The following is a 20,577-nucleotide window of genomic DNA, read 5'->3' as shown; positions in this document are numbered from 1 at the left end:
TTAGAAAATATAACGTAGAATCAATGTCAGGTTTCAACATTGATTCAACATCAAAACCTGACGTTGTTTCAACGTTAAAAATGGGTACAAGAGTGATGTTGGGTCAACGTCACACTTCAACGTTGCTTCAATGACGTCGCCTGATATTGACTCAACATTGTTTCAATGTTTCCTTGCTATCTGGGCAGAGAGTGCAAAAATGTATATTTTCACTCAAACTTAATTTGTTTCTCTTTTAATATAAGTCCTACTGCTAAGATGAATGATTGTAAAAGAAAACAACTATTTTTTTAGAGCAAAAAAGAGCAAAAAAAAATTCTAAAGAGAACATTTATTTATTTTTATTTTATTTTATTGGTATTTTCCTTAAATGTGTCAAATATATATTTTCTCATGTAAATAGGGCTGCACGATTAATCGTTAGAAAATCGCGATCTCGATTCATACTTATGTGCGATCTCGTTTCCAAATCACAACGATTTAAAAAAAAAAAAAAAAAAAAGACGACGACGATTGTACCGCATTTTGATCCGGGACGTAATCTGCATGAAAACAAGCGAGAAGGGTCTGGCTGCAGCCACTGTGGAGCTCCACAGTAACCGGAAACACGTGACCTCCACAGTAGCCGGAAACACGTGACCTCCACAGTAACCGGAAACACGTGACCTCCACAGTAACCGGAAACACGTGACCTCCACAGTAGGCACAAATACGTTCCTGCGTGGATCATCGACTGCGGAAATCTTGCAAGTGGATCGTAAAGGTTGGGACAGAGTCTTTCATGTATAAATTTGCAGTTAATAATTATATAATTTTAGGAATCAGCTAGTTTGCTTACACTAATTACGTTGGCACTTTGTTAGCGTTACAACATCAGTCATACCTCCGAACTATCTAAACTTTAGTAAGGAGTGTGTGTACTTTTGACACCTCTGGTTAGCATTTAGTGGTCAGTTTCAAACGTATTTATTTTTTGCTTGTTATTGAACTACTTTTCACTATCTGTAACATCAATGCACATTGTTCAATTTACTGCATATTGCACTTTATTCATGTCTCTCATTCCACCTGCAAAAACATTGTAAAGTTTGTCACAAAGAGGTTTATATATGTATAAATACTAATATTCTCTATTCCATTCTATTCCGCTTTTTTATTGCCCAGATATTAGTTAGCCTTTGTTAAATTGTCTGTTATATGTCAATATATACGTATGCCACAAATAAAAGTGTTTTGTAAATTATGTTTTTGTAAAGAATTTTCTTCCAAATCTCTTACATGCTAACTGTAACGTGTTATTTCTGCTAAAACCTGAACTTAAATGTGTATATGGTGTTTATCTGTTTTTCTCTCTGTTTTAGATGCTCATATCAATTTGGAGTTCTGCCTCCAAGCCAGAATTGCAGTAATGCACCACGTGTTGGCTGTTTCACTGCCCTCTGTGCCCCACTTTCAGCCCTATTGTCAGGAGCATATAAATGGACACATTAAAAATGCTTTGCCTTTCAAAGGTATGTTGGTATTAAATATACCTCATAGTTAAAGTTATAAATATGCTCTTCTTTTCAGCACTTCTGCAGTCTCTTTGTTGACTTAAAAGTTGCTTTTCACATTGTACAGTTCAGTGCATTCATCAGCAAGAGAAAAAAAGTGTGTTTTCATTAAATTTTTTTTTTTCCTGTTCACCACATTTCCTGACAGCTCTTGTGATCCATACCATTTTGCTTTCATTATTGAGGATGGCTTGGATATTTTTGTTAATATGTACAATCCGATTGTTAGATAAACTGATTGCATTCTATACAACTGCATTTAAATTACATGTTGTTTTTTGTTTTTTTGTTTTTTTTTCTCTCTTACAGACAAAATGATATGCCGGTGCACTTTCACTGCCCTGTCTGTAACATGACAGTCATACAGCGTGGGGATATGGCAAGGCAATTATTGTCATGTCAGCATTCAGGACTGCTCTTCGCTGCACTCTCCGAGGAGCCCCGCCTCTCTCCCGCTGCACTCTCCGTGGAGCCACATCTCCCTCTCGATGTCTTGTCTCCAGTATCTAAACCATTTTCTGAATCTTCGGTAGAACATTCATGTGCTCTACCCTCTGTGCTAAATGAAACTGCGGCTTGTGGAAAGTCCTTGAAAATGAAACGCCCTCACTGTGGTCTTAGTCTTCTTGAAAAAAAACTTCAAGGCTCACATGATGAGGAGGCATTCAAACAGATCAATAAATGTTTGCCTGGCCTGTCATCTGCAGTGTTTTTGTGTAGAGGGACTTCTTCCTCTTTGTTTTTCAGTTTGCAGAGGACATGGAGCTCTTTTTAAAAGCTTGTGCTGATGAGCAGGGACTATGGGTCAATGCGATATTTGACATTTAATGGACAGATGAAGGCACTGGCCGTATTTGTGTTTTTTATGTGTTGTTTGTTTTTCAGTGTACAGAATTCCAGTTAAACGTGTTATTAAATATCCACTTGTTTCCATGTCCATACTTATAGTAAAAAAATTAAGTGTAAATGCAACAGCATTGTTTATACTTGTAACTTCAGAGTAAAAAGCTTATTGTTGATATTAACATTAATATATTACCCTGTAATCAATAATATTTTTATACATTTTACGCATTAACCCTCTGATCTCTATCCTGGCCATTTGTGGCCACTTCACTTCTTCTTTTTTTGACTACCACACTGCAGTGGATCAAAAGAATGACACAGGTTTGATCTTAAGGATCTAATACTTGTGTGTGTTTGTGCATGACATTGCAATGCAAATATGTATTTGCAAGATAAACTGAAATAAATTATGACGCATCAAATATTACACAGGCTGCAGTGAATTTCTGTTGATACTGGCTATTGAGATTTGAGTTTCCCAGTCACTAGCTTTGAAGCACATGCTAAAAACACTTTTACTCTTGTACATTTCATAACAAGACACCATAGCCAAAATATTAACAAAATATATATTAATAAAAAAATTCAAAGCTGCAGCTGCAGCACATACAGCAACAAACACTGTTAGTAAATGTATCCTGGAGTTTATGCAGGTGCAGAAAGTGCTGCTGCTGTAAGTAAGCCTAACAGCTTCCAGATCACTTATTTTTCTGGAAAGATGGTAGGAAGGGCATCACTGCTCATTTCTACAATCTCCCAGATCTTGGAATACAATGCTTTTGTACCATGAAACCACTTCACAGTACTAGGAGTCCACTAAAACCTACAAAGAGAGTGATCCTGGAAGAAATGGGGCACACACTAGTGACCTCAACAATTGCAAGACAGCCTTTTCCCCGATGCTCAGATGGGGGAGGGGGAAGGAAGTTTCATGAAAACGTTAGGACTTTATCACCGTTTTATCTGAAAAGTTAATGGTAATATATAACCTAACTGGCTATAAAGAGTAAAAAATTTAAATACAATTTTGATTTTGATGAAAAGGATTTTTAAAGAGTCACGTCGGTAAAAGTAGATAAATGTTTTAAGAAATATACATTTTATAGCATTTTGTGAACATACACAAAAAGTGGCCATTTTTGGCAACGAACAAACTGAGAGAAAGTTTTATATTTTTTGCTCTCCTTGAACAAAAATAACAGTGCATAATAATCAGTGTTGATGTTAATCAATTAAATGTCCCAGACTCTACTATTAATAATACAGCGGTCCCTCGTTTATCGCTGGTGTTACGTTCTAAAAATAACCCGCGGTAGGTGAAATCCCTGAAGTAGCCAACTTTATTTTTTACAATTATAGATGTTAAGACTGTAAAACCCCTCACCACATGCTTTATACACTTTTCTCAGACAGGCATGAATATTTTCACAATGTTCTCTTTTGTTTAAACACTCTTAGAGTTCAAACCTTCGTAGAAACATAAGTCCAGTATTATGGAATAAAACCAAAAGGTGCCTTTGGCGGTGCAAAACGTATCGTCGGCATTGTTGTGTTTGTTTGGGAGAAAACCTACAAACATACAGTACAGCACTTCAGAGTTACACTGCTAGCGATTGAAGATTTATGTAAATTCGACAAGCTAAACGCATTCTGTACTGTACAGCAGCAGTCCCCAACCTTTTTTGCACCACGGACCACTTTAATGTCAGACAATATTTTCAGGGAACGACCTTTAAGGTGTCGCGGATAAATACAACAAAAGAATAAAAAAGAAACTGTGGTATTTTGTAAATATAATAATAAACGTGACTTGAGCTGTGCGCCAACAACAATGACAGTGACGTCCTCCTCTCTGCTTCTTAATGCTCTCTGGTCGCTATGGTAACGCGTAAATAGTTCTTTCAAAATAAGACACACAACTACAACCATACATTTCACACCGGAGCCTCTACTCTCGCGGAACGGTACCAAAGGACTCACGGACCGGTACCGGTCCGTGGGCCTATTAGGGGCCGCTACTGTACAGGAGACACTGGACTAGATTGATTGACAATGGCATCAGAACGCACAACACGATGTACTGTAAAAAAAAAAAAAATCAGTGAAACAGCGAGTGTCGCGGAAGGTGCGCCGCGTTATAGCACCTTTGGCCACGAACAATTTAGGGGATGGTGAATTTTTTTTGAACAAACCCAGAGTGTTAAAAAAAACCCACTTGAAACCATTTTTATTTCTCAGCAGCATCAATAGTAACAAAAACGCAATTTAGTTTTCGCTGTCAAAGTCGATTTAACTGAAGTTACGTGTTTCCGGTTAGTGTGGAGGTCACGTGTATCCGGTTACTGTGGAGCTCCACAGTGGCTGCAGCCAGATTCTCTTGAAACAAGCGCTCACTCTTCCTGCTCAACAAATGACAAGGGCGGAGCCTTATACCACGTGATACAGAAGCTGTGCCGCGTGATGCTCAAATTGACAGGAAAAACAACGGAGAACACGTCAGGGATGACGAGAAAGTGACAGGAGAAAATCCGTCCCGGTCAACCACCCAAACATCAATAACGGGAACCTTCGTGCCTTGGAGAAGAAGTTTTCCTACGCCTCCTTCGATCTTTTTACTAGCGGAGTTGACCTGTACAGTAAGCTAGTTGCCGGCTACGAGCCAGTCACGAAACCTTCAAGTAACTGCCAGAGGTTTCCTTACTACGGTTCGGAGCCGCGGATCTGGTGCGGTAACACTATACACGTCGAACTCCCGCAGGCACAAAGAAATTACGGAGGCTATTACTTATCACCTGACCAAAGATATGGCTCCCATCAACACTGTGCAAAACGAGGGATTTAGAAAAATGATCAACACCCTAGACAAACGCTACACAGTCCCGCAACTATTTTTCTATTGTTGCACTACCTGCTCTATACACGCAGTGTCGAGCAACGGTGGAGACGGAATTTCAAGCAGTACAACATTTTGCGGCAACCACAAAATGTGAGACATTTATTGTTTTTATGTTTATTTATTGTTTTTATGTTTCTTCCAGTTCAGAGCAGAAATGTTTTTGTTAGGAAACTGGCTGTTGTTTTTTTTCCCCACAATTTTAATTATAAGCTAGATATCTTTCTACTAATGGAATTAGTTTGCTAACCGCAACAATGATGAGTCAGTGAGTCAGTTGCGCTGTGAATCACGATTCACGAGTCCGTAAAGTGATTCTCGAGTATTGAACGATTCGTTCACGAATCGAACATCACTACTGGACACAGTTTACGCAGACGGAGCTACCGTTTCTTCCTAAACGAGTACAATAGTGAATTTGGATAATAAAACAAACTAAACCAACGTTTGGATCGATATCTGCATCGATCTGCCCACCCTTGTCTCCTGGATCGTAGCTGAGATCAGCGTGAACCACGTGGGTCTCTGCTCCCTGATCTGTTTCCTGTGTTTGGAAAGAGTTCCAGCTTCATCGCGGAGTTTCTCTCGGTTTGTGGGCTCATCTAAAGGTAAGCACCGAGCTAACTTTACTGTGAGTTCAGTTCATGTTGAGTTTAGCTCCTGAATGAGGTCTTCTGCTGCTCTCCTCGGTGTCTGTTCACAGTTTATTGTCAACACGTTGAGAGAAGAGTGAGAGAGTGTTTGGAGAAAAACACCAACTAATCATTAGCTCAGCATGCTGGGAGAAGTTGGAGCAGAAAAGTCTTTTCATTGTCCCTGCAGCTGTTTTTCTGCCTGCACCAAACCTCTACAGCCTCATTTCTATTTGAAGTGATAACAGGAAATGGATGAGAGCGATCTGCTGCAGTATCAGGGTCACAATAAACTTTATTGTCCAGCTGCTGTGGATGAACACATGAGAGGAAGTGAACTCCTACAAAGTCTCATTTTAATGAGTCTGGCTGCTGTAAAGTGATGCACAGGAAGATGTTAACAAAAACTAATGAAACGTTGGGTTTAATTTTGTCTACAGAGGTTTTCCCACCTGTGATCGTTCAGATTGATTTGTTGGGTTGACTTGAATCATGTGAAGGTTTAAAGCTGCACCCGAAAAAGAATAAAGTATAATCGTGAAGAATGTAATAAAGTCTTCCTGTGTCAAACACAGCTGCAGTCAAAGCAGGAAGGAAAGCACTGAAACCACTGATCAATGACCATCAGTACTGTGGGAAATATAAATGTTGCAATATTAAATAAGTGCCATATTAATCAAGAGGTGATAGAAGGTTTAAACTGGAAGACATTTAAAGTAGTGTTTTGCTTGTAACTGCATACGTGCCTGCGCAGATTAGAACAGGATGGACTCAGGATGTGTCATATACGATCATGGGGCCTCACAACGAGAAACAGGAAACAGATGGGGGTGAGAGAGTGTTGAAACCGTTAGTGAGGAACAAACATCAATACTATAAAAGGAGTTGCAGACAACTGTCACTCACCGTCACTGGCGCATGTTATGTTATCTGCTTACGCATGAAGCGGCGTGAACCCTGACATATAAAACTGTGTATCGAAGTGCTTCCTCTTTGAGATCTACTGGACTACGCTGAGGGTGGTGTCGTGTACATCTCCCACATATGTGCTTACAGCCTTACCTGTATCAGAACAAAGTGTATAAACCCCAATCCACCTTTAACATGGTCCTTCTCCCAAACCTTCAAATATGACTTTCTGGCCCTGTCATAGTAAAGGGCTGCTTAGAATATTAGAGCCAATGTCACAAAGTTCCTCCTGAAGTATAAGTGAGTGAGAGAGTTCCCTCACTTTGCAGCACAACACGTCTCACAAGATTTCTACAAGCAATCAGAGTGAAATTTGTACTTTGTGTTGTCAGATGAACATATGAGACACTTTGACTCTTCAGTGTAGTGTGGAGCCTAACAAAGATCTGTTTTGTGTCCCAGCTGATCAGCAGGAGGAGAAGAGTCTGACTGAGCAGCAGAGGAACATTTTCAGCCATCTGGACTCAGCTGAGTCACTACAGAGGAAACAATGAGCTCAACACAGAAGGTGAGGAAAATATCACAGTTTCACCAAATAATCAGTCACGTCTAGTGGTGCAACAGATCACGGTTGATCTGAAATCCGAACCGATCCCACTCCACGGTTCGGTACGCACGTGATCCAAAGATTCGGAAAAGAAAAAAAAAGTATGTGTATGGTGCGTGTGGTCAGTCTGTCAGGCGGTAGTTATGGTCAGCGCTGGCGGTCCAAGTGAGGATCAGAGGACTTTGCGGCATTTAAGCAGCCCTTTGCTGCCCAGTCCGACCGGGCTAAAGCTATTACAAAAGCTAATGGGGTGTTTAGCTGCAGACGGGAGGCTGTATTCTGTTGTGCAAAACAAGGTTTAAACTATGATGAACGTGCTTGAGCCACGCTATGATATCTCGTTGCGCGTCCCCTTCAGTGACAAGATCGTCCCGAGCATGTATGAGCAGGAGAAGTTTAAAGTTATGGCTGAACTGTCCCAGGCAAATGGGTGGAGCTCCAGTGCTGCGGAAAGCCACGTGACCGTGACTACTCGTTATATCACAGCGGAGTGGTAGATACAAAGCCCTGCACCGCCCTATAGATTACATTAGATTAGATGAAACTTTATTTATGCCTCCGGGAAATTCCGTTTCCAGTAGCACCGACAGAAGTTGCAGAAAGTGAGCAGAAATATACCAAATATACACATATATAAATACAGAGAATACAAAAGGGATAAATAGAATAATTAGGAATAAGAATACAAGGGAACGGCACATTTTAAGTATTGTGAGTCTATTACACCGCTGGGTATTAACAAAAACTATTGCACAGTGAAAAGGCACAACAGCTACTTGTTCCCCTCTCCTCTGTCCCCGTTTCCCCTCCAGCGAGGAGTTAAACAGTTTGTTGGCCTGTGGGACAAAGGACTTTAAGTCTGCTGGTCCTTGACTTTGGGAGAAGCATCCTGTCACTGAACAGACTCCTCTGGTTGTTTATGGCTGTGTGCAGAGGATGCAGAGGCTGCCCAGCATGGTCCATAATGTCCATATTGCACCTTAATTAGTTTTTATATAAGTGCGTGGAATGAGTCTTCAGTTGAATGTTTTTTAATAGGCAAAAAATACTTAAATAAGTAAACGGCGAGTCGAATTTTGGTCTTTCTTTTCTATTTTTGCTGATCCGAAAATTGATCCGATCCGTGACTTTAAAACCGTGATCCGATCCGAACCGTGAGATTTTTGATCCGTTGCACCACTAGTCACGTCTAAAACTCTCATACTCCCAACCTGTTATATGACTGTGTTGTATATTATGTTGTTTTTAGAGACCACACCACAGCACGTAGTAAAATAACGAAGGTTTATTCATTAAAAAAAATATTTTTTTCATCAAATAGACAAAACATTTATTTTATCATCCCCAAAAATACACGTTCGAAGCACCACAACAGCAGCCCGATATCAGACAGAACTGTCACATGATATTAAACAGAAGCTGCCAGCTGAGCTCTGTAGAGTCGGCAATTATAATGAAGCTCTTTATTATAATTTGTAGATTCAAGCTGTTCTTCATATTTTTGGCCAGCAGATGTCACCAAAGAGGACTGTGTTTAAAAGCTTTGAGTAATGAACCTTTTTCAATACAAGCTTCAGTGTTTCAGAAAGCTTCATTTGGCCATCACTGATATAAATAATATTATAGAAATTATCAGAGGAGGCAAAAGTACATTTACTCTATACTTAAGCAGAAGTACAGATACAAGTGTTAAGAAATACTTCAGTAAAAGTATTCATTCACCTTCTTTACTTAAGTAACAGTGAAAAAGTACAGGCTCTGAAATGTAATCATAGTAAAAAAGTAAAAGTAGCTCCTTGATGAACATTTTAACCACGTTTTTATCCAAAGCTAACTGAACCTTGTGCTTTATTAATGTAATAATAAAATAAGATTAGTAGATTAAATACAAACTATTTATTTGTAATAAAGGTACTCTGTTTGAATCAGTTAAGTAGAAAATGAAGGAAAATAAAACATAAGTGTATTTTCTGTTGCCTACACTGTAGAGGGCGACTTTGCCTCTAAACAGGAACATGAGCAGGGAAGAGGTTAAAGTGGGATTGAGCAGGTGGGAACCCTAAAATCAGCTGTAGTGGCTCAGCGTGGGGAAAAGAATCACAGCTCACAATAATTTCTATTGAGAGCTCCAGTAGATTTTCTTAAAGTACAGGCTGTGATCAGCTGACCTGCTGCTCTCTGTGGATGTACACAACTGAATTCAACCAGATGTCAGCAGATGTTTCATGAGCTGTCCTGGCTGATTTCCATCCTCTACACTGACAGTACACTGTCTTTATATTAGACACTATACTGTTGGTATGAAGGTGGAACTCAGTGAATGAATGTCAGCATCATGAGCTTCAGTTTAAATGAATCTCTGCTACACTTGATGTAATCTAACTCTGACATGAGCACCACAGTCACTGTGCACCAGTCACACACTGTTCTTTACTTTAAATCCATCACAGTTCAGCAAACTAACCTGTTTATCCTGCACTAACCTGCAGAGGATCTTCATGCAGCCTTTAAATCACAGTAAGTCTCCCTCAGATTGTTTTGCAGCAAGTTTCACAATCTGAAAAAACATAATGTCACATGTACAGACCCAATATCTGATTTCAACACATGAGGACTTACATGTAAGCTTTAATCTGCAGTTGATCAAATCCCACTGAGCAGTCCTTCCCTTTAAATCTAACCTCTCTTCTTCCTCTCCTGTCCTGTGTGTCTTATCTTTCTCCATCTCTGAGTGAAGTTAGCTCTCTTTCTTTTCTCTCCCTGTGATGTACAGCAGCTGGACCTTTAGCCATCAACACACTGTGAGACAAACTGCACACAAACAGTTTGTGTGTTTGCTGATGTTTGTTGATAGAAATGCTGCATTTGAAATTACCTGTTTGTTCAGGTGCTGTGCAAAAAAGAAAGAAGAACAATGTCTCACTTTAACTCCTGACTATGACTCACAGTTTTGCCTCTTTCATCTCTTTTTATGTTTCATACCCTGGTGATTAGTACACGATCAGGACTGTCTTTCATGTGTTACTTTTCAGGCTCAAATCAGTTTGATGCCCTTAGTGATGAAATAACTCTCCTCAAATTCCTCAAACCAAAAGTAAAAAGACTGTTTTGAAAATATAATGAGTAGAAAGTCCTTTTTTAAAATGTGGTGAATAAAAGTAAGGAAAATAAAGAAAAATGATTTTAGAGTGTTTAAATAGTCATGAATTATTTTTAACACCAGGTTGGATGTAATGTGTTTCTACTACCAGCAGGTGGGGATAAGAGACCTTTAAGGTGTTTGGTGCCACACTCCACCTTCAGGTTTAAAACTAGTGTTAATGGAGGGAGTTTGAAGGTTCAGTTTGTTCCATGACTGCATTTCACTCACTGCCTCTGTTTGTATCTCTGTCACTGCAGGACCAACATGGAGCCAGAAGTCAGCGCTCTCAGGAGGCCGACAAACCTCACAGAAGAAAGAGAGAGAAAACATACACCTGTGACGAGTGTGGGAAGGATTTTGCTGTGAAGGCTAATCTAAAACATCATCAGGTCATCCACACTGGAGAGAGACCGTTCAGCTGTGACTTGTGTGGAAAGTCTTTTTCCTGGAAGGAATCCCTAAAACAACACCAACTCATCCACAGTGGAGTTAAAGCGTACAGCTGTGATCAGTGTGGCAGAGCTTTTACTCACAGTAGCAGCTTACAGAGTCATCTAGTTACCCACTCTGGAATTAAGGCATACAGCTGTGACATTTGTGGAAAAACCTTCAGCCGGAGAGGGAACCGAAATGCACACCTACGCATTCACACCGGACATGATGTGTACTGCTGTGATCAGTGTGGCAAACAGTTTACAACACATGCAATGTTACAACGCCACATGTTTACCCACACTGAGGAGAGACCTTATAAATGTGACCTGTGTGAGAAGACTTTTAAAACTCCACGCTACCTGAGACAACACCAACAGATCGACACCAGAAAGAGACTCTACAAGCGCGGTTACTGTGAGGTATGTATTTATATTTCTATCTTTTCTTTTTAGCCTGACTGTTTGGAACAACTCTGCTCATTAAACTGTGTTAGCATGTTAGCAATTCTACTGCATGGAAAAGGCTGCATCTGAGGCAGAGTTAATGTGCCTCAGATTGTTTTGCAGCAAGTTTCACAACCTGAATAAACATAATGTCACATGTACAGACCCAATATCTGATTTCAACACATGAGGACTTACATGTAAGCTTTAATCTGCAGTTGATCAAATCCCACTGAGCAGTCCTTCCCTTTAAATCTAACCTCTCTTCTTCCTCTCCTGTCCTGTGTGTCTTATCTTTCTCCATCTCTGAGTGAAGTTAGCTCTCTTTCTTTTCTCTCCCTGTGATGTACAGCAGCTGGAACTTTAGCAGGGTTTTAATAGTTTTGCAATTTTCATTAGTTTTTATTTTTATTTCGTTTTGACTTCAGATTTTCAATTTTATATTAGTTTTAATTAGTTTTTACCAATTGCTTGCTAGTTTAGTTTAGTTTTTATTTTTTTGAAAATCCTTAGTTTCAGTTTAGTTTTGATTAGTTTCAGTTATAGTTTTAGTTGTGTTTGCAATAATTAAGTGTAACAAAATCCCAGTTTCATCATATCAGTCATTCTCTTCTGCTTATCCATGGGTATGTTGCTATTCCAGCTACCATACCCTGCACCCTGGACAGGTCGCCTGTCTGTCGCAGGGCTAACACGCAGAGACAGACAACTCACATTCCCACCTATGGGTTCTTTAAATAAATAAATAAATAAATAAATAAATTAGGGCAGATGAACAACCGTTGATACCAGGCAACTATAAAATGTATATCTTGGCCGCAATGGGACTATTAACTCTTGCAGCACCGGGTGTTCGTAATTTTGGTTCAAGTGAATTGATAAACTTTTTGAAGGCAATTGACTCACACAGTTATGTAGATATCCCAGTCCTGTTGTCTCGGGATGCATCACGCTGCCTTGCCTGGTGTTAGCTTCTGTTTCTGGGGATGAGGGTTGGGCGTGCTCCCTTACCTTCTCCAGGTAAGCTAGGCTAGGTTAGCCTTCTTGTGTGAGCTTTTCAAGTGCACTTTAAGGTTTGTGGGATTTTTTTCCCTTTAGAAATGTCCCTCATAATTTGTCTCGTTCCACTACAAGACACTTGCTTTATCCAAAACACAGTCATATTCAAAGTAATCCCAAATTGGACTCTGGCGCTTTCTCCAGACTTTTCCTGACATGATTCTGCGCATGGACGGAGCAGCAACACAGACGACTCGACTAACGTACTGCCACCTGCTGGCATAATGAGACACAGCAAGAAAAAAAACCTGGAAACTAAACTTCTTTTTTACCCTTGACTATTGTATGACACGCACACATCAACGAAAACTAAACATATTTTTGCTATAAATTCAGTTAAATTTAGTTAGTTTTGTGAACACATATTACAGTTTTAGTTAGTTTTCCTTTTTTCGTTTTTATTTTTATTTCCGTTAACGAAAATGTTGTTTCACTTCTAGTTTTCGTTATTTCGTTAGTTTTAGTTAACGATAATAACCTTGACCTTTAGCCATCAACACACTGTGAGACAAACTGCACACAAACAGTTTGTGTGTTTGCTGATGTTTGTGATAGAAACACTGCATTTGAAATTACCTGTTTGTTCAGGTGCTGTGCAAAAAAGAAAGAAGAACAACGTCTCACTTTAACTCCTGACTATGACTCACAGTTTTGCCTCTTTCATCTCTTTTTATGTTTCATACCCTGGTGATTAGTACACGATCAGGATTGTCTTTCATGTGTTATTTTTCAGGCTCAAATTGGTTTGATGTTTGATGCCCTTAGTGATGAAATAACTCTCCTCAAATTGCTCAAACCAAAAGTAAAAAGACTGTTTTGAAAATGTAATGAGTAAAAAGTCCTTTTTTTAATGTGGGGAGTAAAAGTAAGGAAAAAATGATTTTAGAGTGTTTAAATAGTCATCAATTATTTTTAACAGCAGGTTGGATGTAATGTGTTTCTACTACCAGCAGGTGGGGGTAAGAGACCTTTAAGGTGTTTGGTGCCATACTCCACCTTGAGGTTTAAAACTAGTGTTAATGGAGGGAGTTTGAAGGTTCAGTTTGTACCACGACTGCATTTCACTCACTGCCTCTGTTTGTATCTCTGTCACTGCAGGACCAACATGGAGCGAGAAGTCAGCGCTCTCAGGAGGCCGACAAACCTCACAGAAGAAAGAGAGAGAAAAAACACACCTGTGACGAGTGTGGGAAGGATTTTACTTTGAAGACTTCACTAAAGCAGCATCAGGTCATCCACACTGGAGAGAGACCGTTCAGCTGTGACTTGTGTGGAAAGACTTTTTCCAGGAAGAGTACCCTAAAAACACACCAACTCATCCACAGTGGAGTTAAAGCGTACAGCTGTGATCAGTGTGGCAGAGCTTTTACTCAAAGTGGCCAATTACAGAAGCATCTAGTTACCCACTCTGGAATTAAGGCATACAGCTGTGACATTTGTGGAAAAACCTTCAGCCGGATAGGGAACCGAAATGCACACCTACGCATTCACACCGGACATGATGTGTACTGCTGTGATCAGTGTGGCAAACAGTTTATAACTTACATGCAGTTACAACGCCACATGTTTACCCACACTGAGGAGAGACCTTATAAATGTGACCTGTGTGAGAAGACTTTTAAATCTCCACATTACCTGAGACGACACCAACAGATCCACACCAGAAAGGGACTCTCCAAGCGCGGTTACTGTGAGGTATGTATTTATATTTCTATCTTTTCTTTTTAGCCTGACTGTTTGGAACAACTCTGCTCATTAAACTGTGTTAGCATGTTAGCAATTCTACTGCATGGAAAAGGCTGCATCTGAGGCACAGTTAATCTGCCTCTGATTGTTTTGCAGCAAGTTTCACAATCTGAAAAAACATAATGTCACATGTACAGACCCAATATCTGATTTCAACACATGAGGACTTACATGTAAGCTTTAATCTGCAGTTGATCAAATCCCACTGAGCAGTCCTTCCCTTTAAATCTAACCTCTCTTCTTCCTCTCCTGTCCTGTGTGTCTTATCTTTCTCCATCTCTGAGTGAAGTTAGCTCTCTTTCTTTTCTCTCCCTGTGATGTACAGCAGCTGGACCTTTAGCCATCAACACACTGTGAGACAAACTGCACACAAACAGTTTGTGTGTTTGCTGATGTTTGTTGATAGAAACACTACATTTGAAATTACCTGTTTGTTCAGGTGCTGTGCAAAAAAGAAAGAAGAACAACGTCTCACTTTAACTCCTGACTATGACTCACAGTTTTGCCTCTTTCATCTCTTTTTATGTTTCATACCCTGGTGATTAATACATGATCAGGATTGTTTTTCATGGGTTACTTTTCAGGCTCAAAGTGATTTGATGTTTGATGCCCTTAGTGATGAAATAACTCCCCTCAAATTCCTCAAACCAAAAGTAAAAAGACTGTTCTGAAAATGTAATGAGTACAAAGTCTTTCTTTTAATGTGGGGAGTAAAAGTAAGGGGGAAGAAAAGGGAAAAATGATTTTAGTGTGTTTAAACAGTCATGAATTATTTTTAAGTGTGTATATTTTCCCTTTTTTGTGTGTTTTTTTGCTCATGCAAATTGAAATGCGATTAATATAGATTGAAAATGAATGACATTTAATCGCCTTTAATCAAAAATTAATCCAATGTTGTCTACAGTGAAACGTTTGAACAGTCATGAGTTATTTTTAACACCAGGTTGGATGTAATGTGTTTCTACTACCAGTAGGTGGGGATAAGAGACCTTTAAGGTGTTTGGTGCCACACTCCACCTTGAGGTTTAAAACTAGTGTTAATGGAGGGAGTTTGAAGGTTCAGTTTGTTCCACGACTGCATTTCACTCACTGCCTCTGTTTGTATCTCTGTCACTGCAGGACCAACATGGAGCGAGAAGTCAGCGCTCTCAGGAGGCCGACAAACCTCACAGAAGAAAGGGACAGAAAACATACACCTGTGACGAGTGTGGGATGGGTTTTATTGATAAGACTTCACTAAACCGTCATCAGTTCATCCACACTGGAGAGAGACCGTTCAGCTGTGACTTGTGTGGAAAGACTTTTTCCAGGAAGAGTACCCTAAAAAGACACCAACTCATCCACACTGGAGTCAAAGCATACAGCTGTGATCAGTGTGGCAGAGCTTTTACTCACAGTAGCAGCTTACAGAGTCATCTAGTTACCCACTCTGGAATTAAGGCATACAGCTGTGACATTTGTGGAAAAAACTTCAGTCAAATAGGGAACCGAAATAAACACCTACGCATTCACACCGGACATGATATGTACTGCTGTGATCAGTGTGGCAAACATTTTATAACAGACACACACCTAAAACGCCACATTTTTACCCACACTGAGGAGAGACCTTATAAATGTGACCTGTGTGAGAAGACTTTTAAATCTCCACATTACCTGAGAAAACACCAACAGATCCACACCAGAAAGGGACTCTACAAGTGCAGTTACTGTGAGGTATGTATTTATATTGTTATCTTGTCATTTTAGCCTGACTGTTTGGAACAACTCTGCTCATTAAACTGTGTTAGCATGTTAGCAATTCTACTGCATGGGAAAGTAGCTATAACAATGGTATTGTAGCAGTAGTATTAATGCTTATTTATAACTTTAGTACTCTTAGAGATTAGTGTCAAAAATACTAATTTAATATAATTGCAGTGTCATGGGGTAGTAGTGTTATTCTTGTGTCCCAGTCAGCGAAGTGTTATAACTGCACAGTTACAGTGTTATTAATGCAGTATTAGAATTATTGCAGTGTTACATTCGTAGTTTAACACTGTGTTGGTACCCTGCAAATATTAGCAAAGAAGTACTTTAGTGTCAGTCAGATGTTGCTGTAACATGAAACAACTATTACTGTAGTATTATGGTGGTAGTATTGTAGTTATTGCAGCGCAGTAAACTGAGTTTTTTAACTGAAACAGTAAAATGTAATTGGATGTCTGCAGAGATGCTCTTTATTTCAGGCGACGTTCAAGATAAAAATGCTGAAGGACTGACTTACACTGTCTTTGTGTCTTTGTTTAGAAGCAGAGTGACACAGATGGATCCAGTTCTCAACCCTGTCATCACTGTGGAGGTGGGAAAGACTTTCGCTATGACCTTTGTGGAAAAACTTTCAGTTACCGAGAAACCCTTAAAATACATCAACATAAACACACTGGAGACAAGCTGAACTACTGCAAAGAATGTGGGAGAAGCTTCACCACATTAAGTGGATTAAAATGACATGAACTCATTCACAATGGGACCAAAAAGCACCTCTGTGATCAGTGTGGGTCATCTTTCATTACTGCAAGTCACCTTAAAACACACAAACGAGTCCACACAGGAGAGAAACCATACAATTGCAGACACTGTGACAAAAGCTTCTCACGATCAGATCCTCTGAGCCGTCATGAACGTACACATATTGACGGAAACTACAGCTGTGACCAGTGTGACAAGAGCTTCAGGAATCTCAGTTCATACTCAAAACACAAACGATCCCACGTTACTAATAAACTGTTTCACTGTTACCAATGTGCCAAAACATTCACTTCATTATCTGCTCTGTGCAAACATCAGTGTGATCACTCAGGGCTGAAATCACTCCCATCACAGTGAATATGAAGAGACAGAAAGGTCCTCTTCTGGTTTCAAGGTCAGACTCAAAACTCTTGAGATCAGGCTCCACAGAGTTCAAATTGAATCTCCTGTAAAGATCTGATGAGGCAACTATGAATGAAAATTGTTCTCTAGTCTGATTTTAAGCTTTCTAAACTGTTCTGCTTCAGAGCTCACGTCGAGTGGTTTGCTTTGTTCCAGCAGTTGGATGAAGAAGTTTGAGCTGTGATTTCATTTCCTGTATTTCAGAGTAAATACTGAAGTGACAAATGGAAACATGTTTACAGTCAGAGTCAGATGAACTGTTTTCAGTGCCACAGATGGAGGTTTATCAGAGGAGGAGACTTGGCTGTTCTCCACTCACACTGAACAGGGTTCCTGCAGCTTATTAAAAATCTGACCTGAAATTTATGAAAAATTTCCTTGTAACACTGAGTTACAGTAGGGGGGCTGCTCTGTAATCCAGTTCAATAACACATCTCCTGACATTAAACATAAGCTTATTTAATAACGTGGATCTCTTTTTGTCCAGATTTTTATTCAGATGCAGCAACCGTGGTAAGAATTGATCCGGATCTTTACAGATCTTATAATTTTGTATCAAGTTCATTTCCTTGTTCATGCAGAGCCAGAATTTAGACATTTTTGGACAATCCCATAAAAGATGCATATAAGTGCAGTCAGCTGTTTTATATTTGAGACAAAAGGTTGAAAGGTATTTAACATATTTTATTTTTCCTTAAACTTGCATTAAAACTTCTGATGTTGTATTTAAGATGTCAAAATGATTAATTTTGGAAAATAATTTTTTAAAGTTTTCATTTGTGGTTTATCAACGTTTGCTGATACAAAGCAGGATGGACCTGTAAAGGGCTACTAGCTACATTAAGTAGGGGTATAGATGTGCACAGGCTGCCTTGAACGACCAGCAGGTAGTGGGATCTGGGTACGTGAACCCTCCTAGTACAGTTGACCTGGATACTTACTGTAGCAGCCCTTGGCATCAAGAACGACAGAAGAGTCTAACAGGTACAGCCATCTATTTCCTCACCACACGGCTCATTCTCTGGCCATCATTGAGCACCGTGAAAACTATAAAATAAGAAAAAATTGATACCCGTACAATCCTTTTGAACTATAACAATGAGCAATAACAACAATGAGCTTAAGTTAATTCAGGTAAGTTCAAACAAGTAATTCTAACCCACATAAAATGAGGGTACCACTTTAAGGAGTGATAGATATGAGGAGAGATGGACAGCCTGCCCAACTAATCGAAATGCACAAGTCCCAGTATGTTTTGGCCAATGGGAAAGCATCCTGCCGCTGTGTGTCCCACCCACCTGCTCCGTGATCGCCGCTATGTGTGGAGAAAAGAGAGACTGAAGCTTTCGAGCTGTATTAGATATAAGTTGCAACCAACTATGCTGCACATAGGTTCACTGATTATCAGCTACCTTCCATGTTAAGAGTAGCCACAGTGAGTAAACAGGCGAATGCTGCAGTTTTCTGGCGACTTTAGAAAGTACTGCGTGGGGCTGAACTGTTAGCCTTTGTTAGCTCGTGTTGCTATCAACTGCCTTAAAGTTTCTCAATCTGCTTCCAGAAGCAAAGTAACACTTGAAGCGCAACTTGTGTTTATTTTCCTTCACGTCGTGTTACTGTTATTAAAGAGAAAAACAACATGTCCTGTTACGTTATTTAGAGCCCCGCATTTTCCGACCGAGAGACACGATACCATTGTCTTCGGCCGTGATGCACTGAGATCCATGAGCACACGTTGTATGTCTAAGTTAGTTCACGTCTGTTTCACATTTTATCGTTGAGAAACTGAATTTAACTGAATTGTTTGATTAATAGTTGTCGCACATGCACTGACTTTACTTGGTTTAATGCATAGTTTGTGTAAGAGAGATGTTTTATTTTTGCAAATTTGAGTATTTTAATTGCAAATTGATGTTGAATGTGATTTCAACAAAATCTTAAGTTGTGAATTATAGTTAGAACAGCATAATGAATATTTGAATTGCTCTTCTGACCCTGTCTGTTGACAGGTCAGGGGGTTTTTTTTGTATGCTGAATTGTTCCTGAGGTGGATTCCTCCGGTGAAATAGATGGCGAGCCTTCCAACCTGGACTTAGAGAGACTGAGATTCGTTTCTTTTCTACGTGATGATCTGCTGCACCTTGCGGTGTGGTAGGACTGTATCACTCACACTTTCACACACCGCTGGTTATACATAAGACCACCGACTGACATTCTCTCACCCCTATTTTCTTTCACACCTTTGGGAATTTTTTGGACTTTACCCCTTGGACATTTTTTATTTGGGACTTTAAATAATAAGCTGTTGTGTAGAATATTATCCACATGTGAAAAGAGTGTGAGATTTTCACTTGATTGTACTTTAGATTCGTGTAATCTGTTTCTATAAGACTTAAGGAGTCAGGTTACTAGGGTGCACCCGAACATTGAAACCCGAATGTTGAAACCGAACATTGAAAACCAAAAGTAACACTTGGCCAAGTCATTGTTTTAATAGTTTATGTGTTTTACTTTTCTTTCATTTTTTTAAGTTTCCTTTCTACCATTGTAAAGTGTCTTTAACCTGTGCTTGACAACCTTATAGTGTATTTCACTAAAGTTTTCTGGTTCTTTTGAGTTACATTCGTGTCTCTGTGTCTCATTTAAACACACCCATGTGCTCCTATAGTCGAGCCTATTGGCCCATTTATACATACTTTTCAACAATTCCCCTTACCATGTTACATAATTCTCAGATATACAGTCACAGATTAAGTAAAACAAAAGGGGTTACTTCAAACAGCATCAAGGTTTTATACAGTTCGGTTAAATAAAATATAACAACAGATCACCTCTCATCACTTACCTCAGTCAGGGCTCTAGACTAACTTTTTGCCATGGGCGCACCGGTACGCCTAACTTTAAAAAGTTAGGCGCACACAAATTTTTCAAATGCATCATTTAAGACCTCAGTTTTACATGTGCACTTTTTTTGGGGGGGGAGGGGATTGCTGTCCATACAGACAATATTCATTTCTAAATTATTAACTGACAATCTTGTGCTTGAAGTGCTTTGTCAATATTGTAGAAAATGTTAAACTTGATCATCATCTCGGCTCCTCTGATGACCTGTTTGCTGCTGCCTGCTGCTGAAAGGCAGTGGGGAGAGGGGACACTTGGGCAGTGCATTTATTGCAGCATATAATGTGTTTCTGGATACACTGCTGTTTTTTCAGCATTTAAAGATTGATGACACCGTGTCAGAGCTGGCTATGAATTTCAGAAGGATCCGGCCTTAACTTAACAAAAAAGTTATCAATAGTTCTTTTCTTATTAAAGCTACATCCACTTCTGTCGGGCCTAGGCTGCTCACTGGGGCTGGGTATCATCACTGATTTCTACAATCCATTCGATTCCGGT

General features: G+C 39.6%; 1 protein-coding gene and 1 long non-coding RNA gene across 4 annotated transcripts; both read left to right on the top strand.

The window, feature by feature from the left end:
• Nucleotides 1–707: 707 nt before the first annotated feature.
• LOC112847827 (uncharacterized) lies at nucleotides 708–3,307 on the top strand. Of its 2 annotated transcripts, XR_003221628.1 has the most exons (3): nucleotides 708–763; nucleotides 1,362–1,511; nucleotides 1,863–3,307. It is a non-coding gene; the product is annotated as an uncharacterized LOC112847827 (long non-coding RNA). The 2 variants fall into 2 exon arrangements; XR_003221627.1 differs by lacking the exon at nucleotides 708–763 and having other exon boundaries at nucleotides 1,166–1,511.
• A 4,070-nt stretch (nucleotides 3,308–7,377) lies between these two features.
• On the top strand, nucleotides 7,378–19,800 carry LOC109197587 (gastrula zinc finger protein XlCGF57.1-like). 2 transcript variants are annotated; one of them, XM_025910289.1, is made up of 5 exons: nucleotides 7,378–7,401; nucleotides 10,840–11,436; nucleotides 13,618–14,214; nucleotides 15,385–15,981; nucleotides 16,558–19,800. In XM_025910289.1, the coding sequence occupies exons 1-5, from the start codon at nucleotides 7,384–7,386 to the stop codon at nucleotides 16,753–16,755; spliced, it is 2,007 nt and encodes a 668-aa protein (XP_025766074.1). In that variant the 5' UTR covers nucleotides 7,378–7,383; the 3' UTR covers nucleotides 16,756–19,800. The 2 variants fall into 2 exon arrangements, with proteins under 2 accessions (XP_025766074.1, XP_019208454.1); XM_019352909.2 differs by having other exon boundaries at nucleotides 16,555–19,800.
• Nucleotides 19,801–20,577: the final 777 nt, after the last annotated feature.

Source organism: Oreochromis niloticus, linkage group LG9 (assembly GCF_001858045.2).
Source record: "Oreochromis niloticus isolate F11D_XX linkage group LG9, O_niloticus_UMD_NMBU, whole genome shotgun sequence".
In the NCBI taxonomy this organism is placed as follows: Eukaryota; Metazoa; Chordata; class Actinopteri; order Cichliformes; family Cichlidae; genus Oreochromis; species Oreochromis niloticus.
Note: the sequence above shows the minus strand (reverse complement) of the source record. Positions and strands in the feature narration are given on the sequence as shown.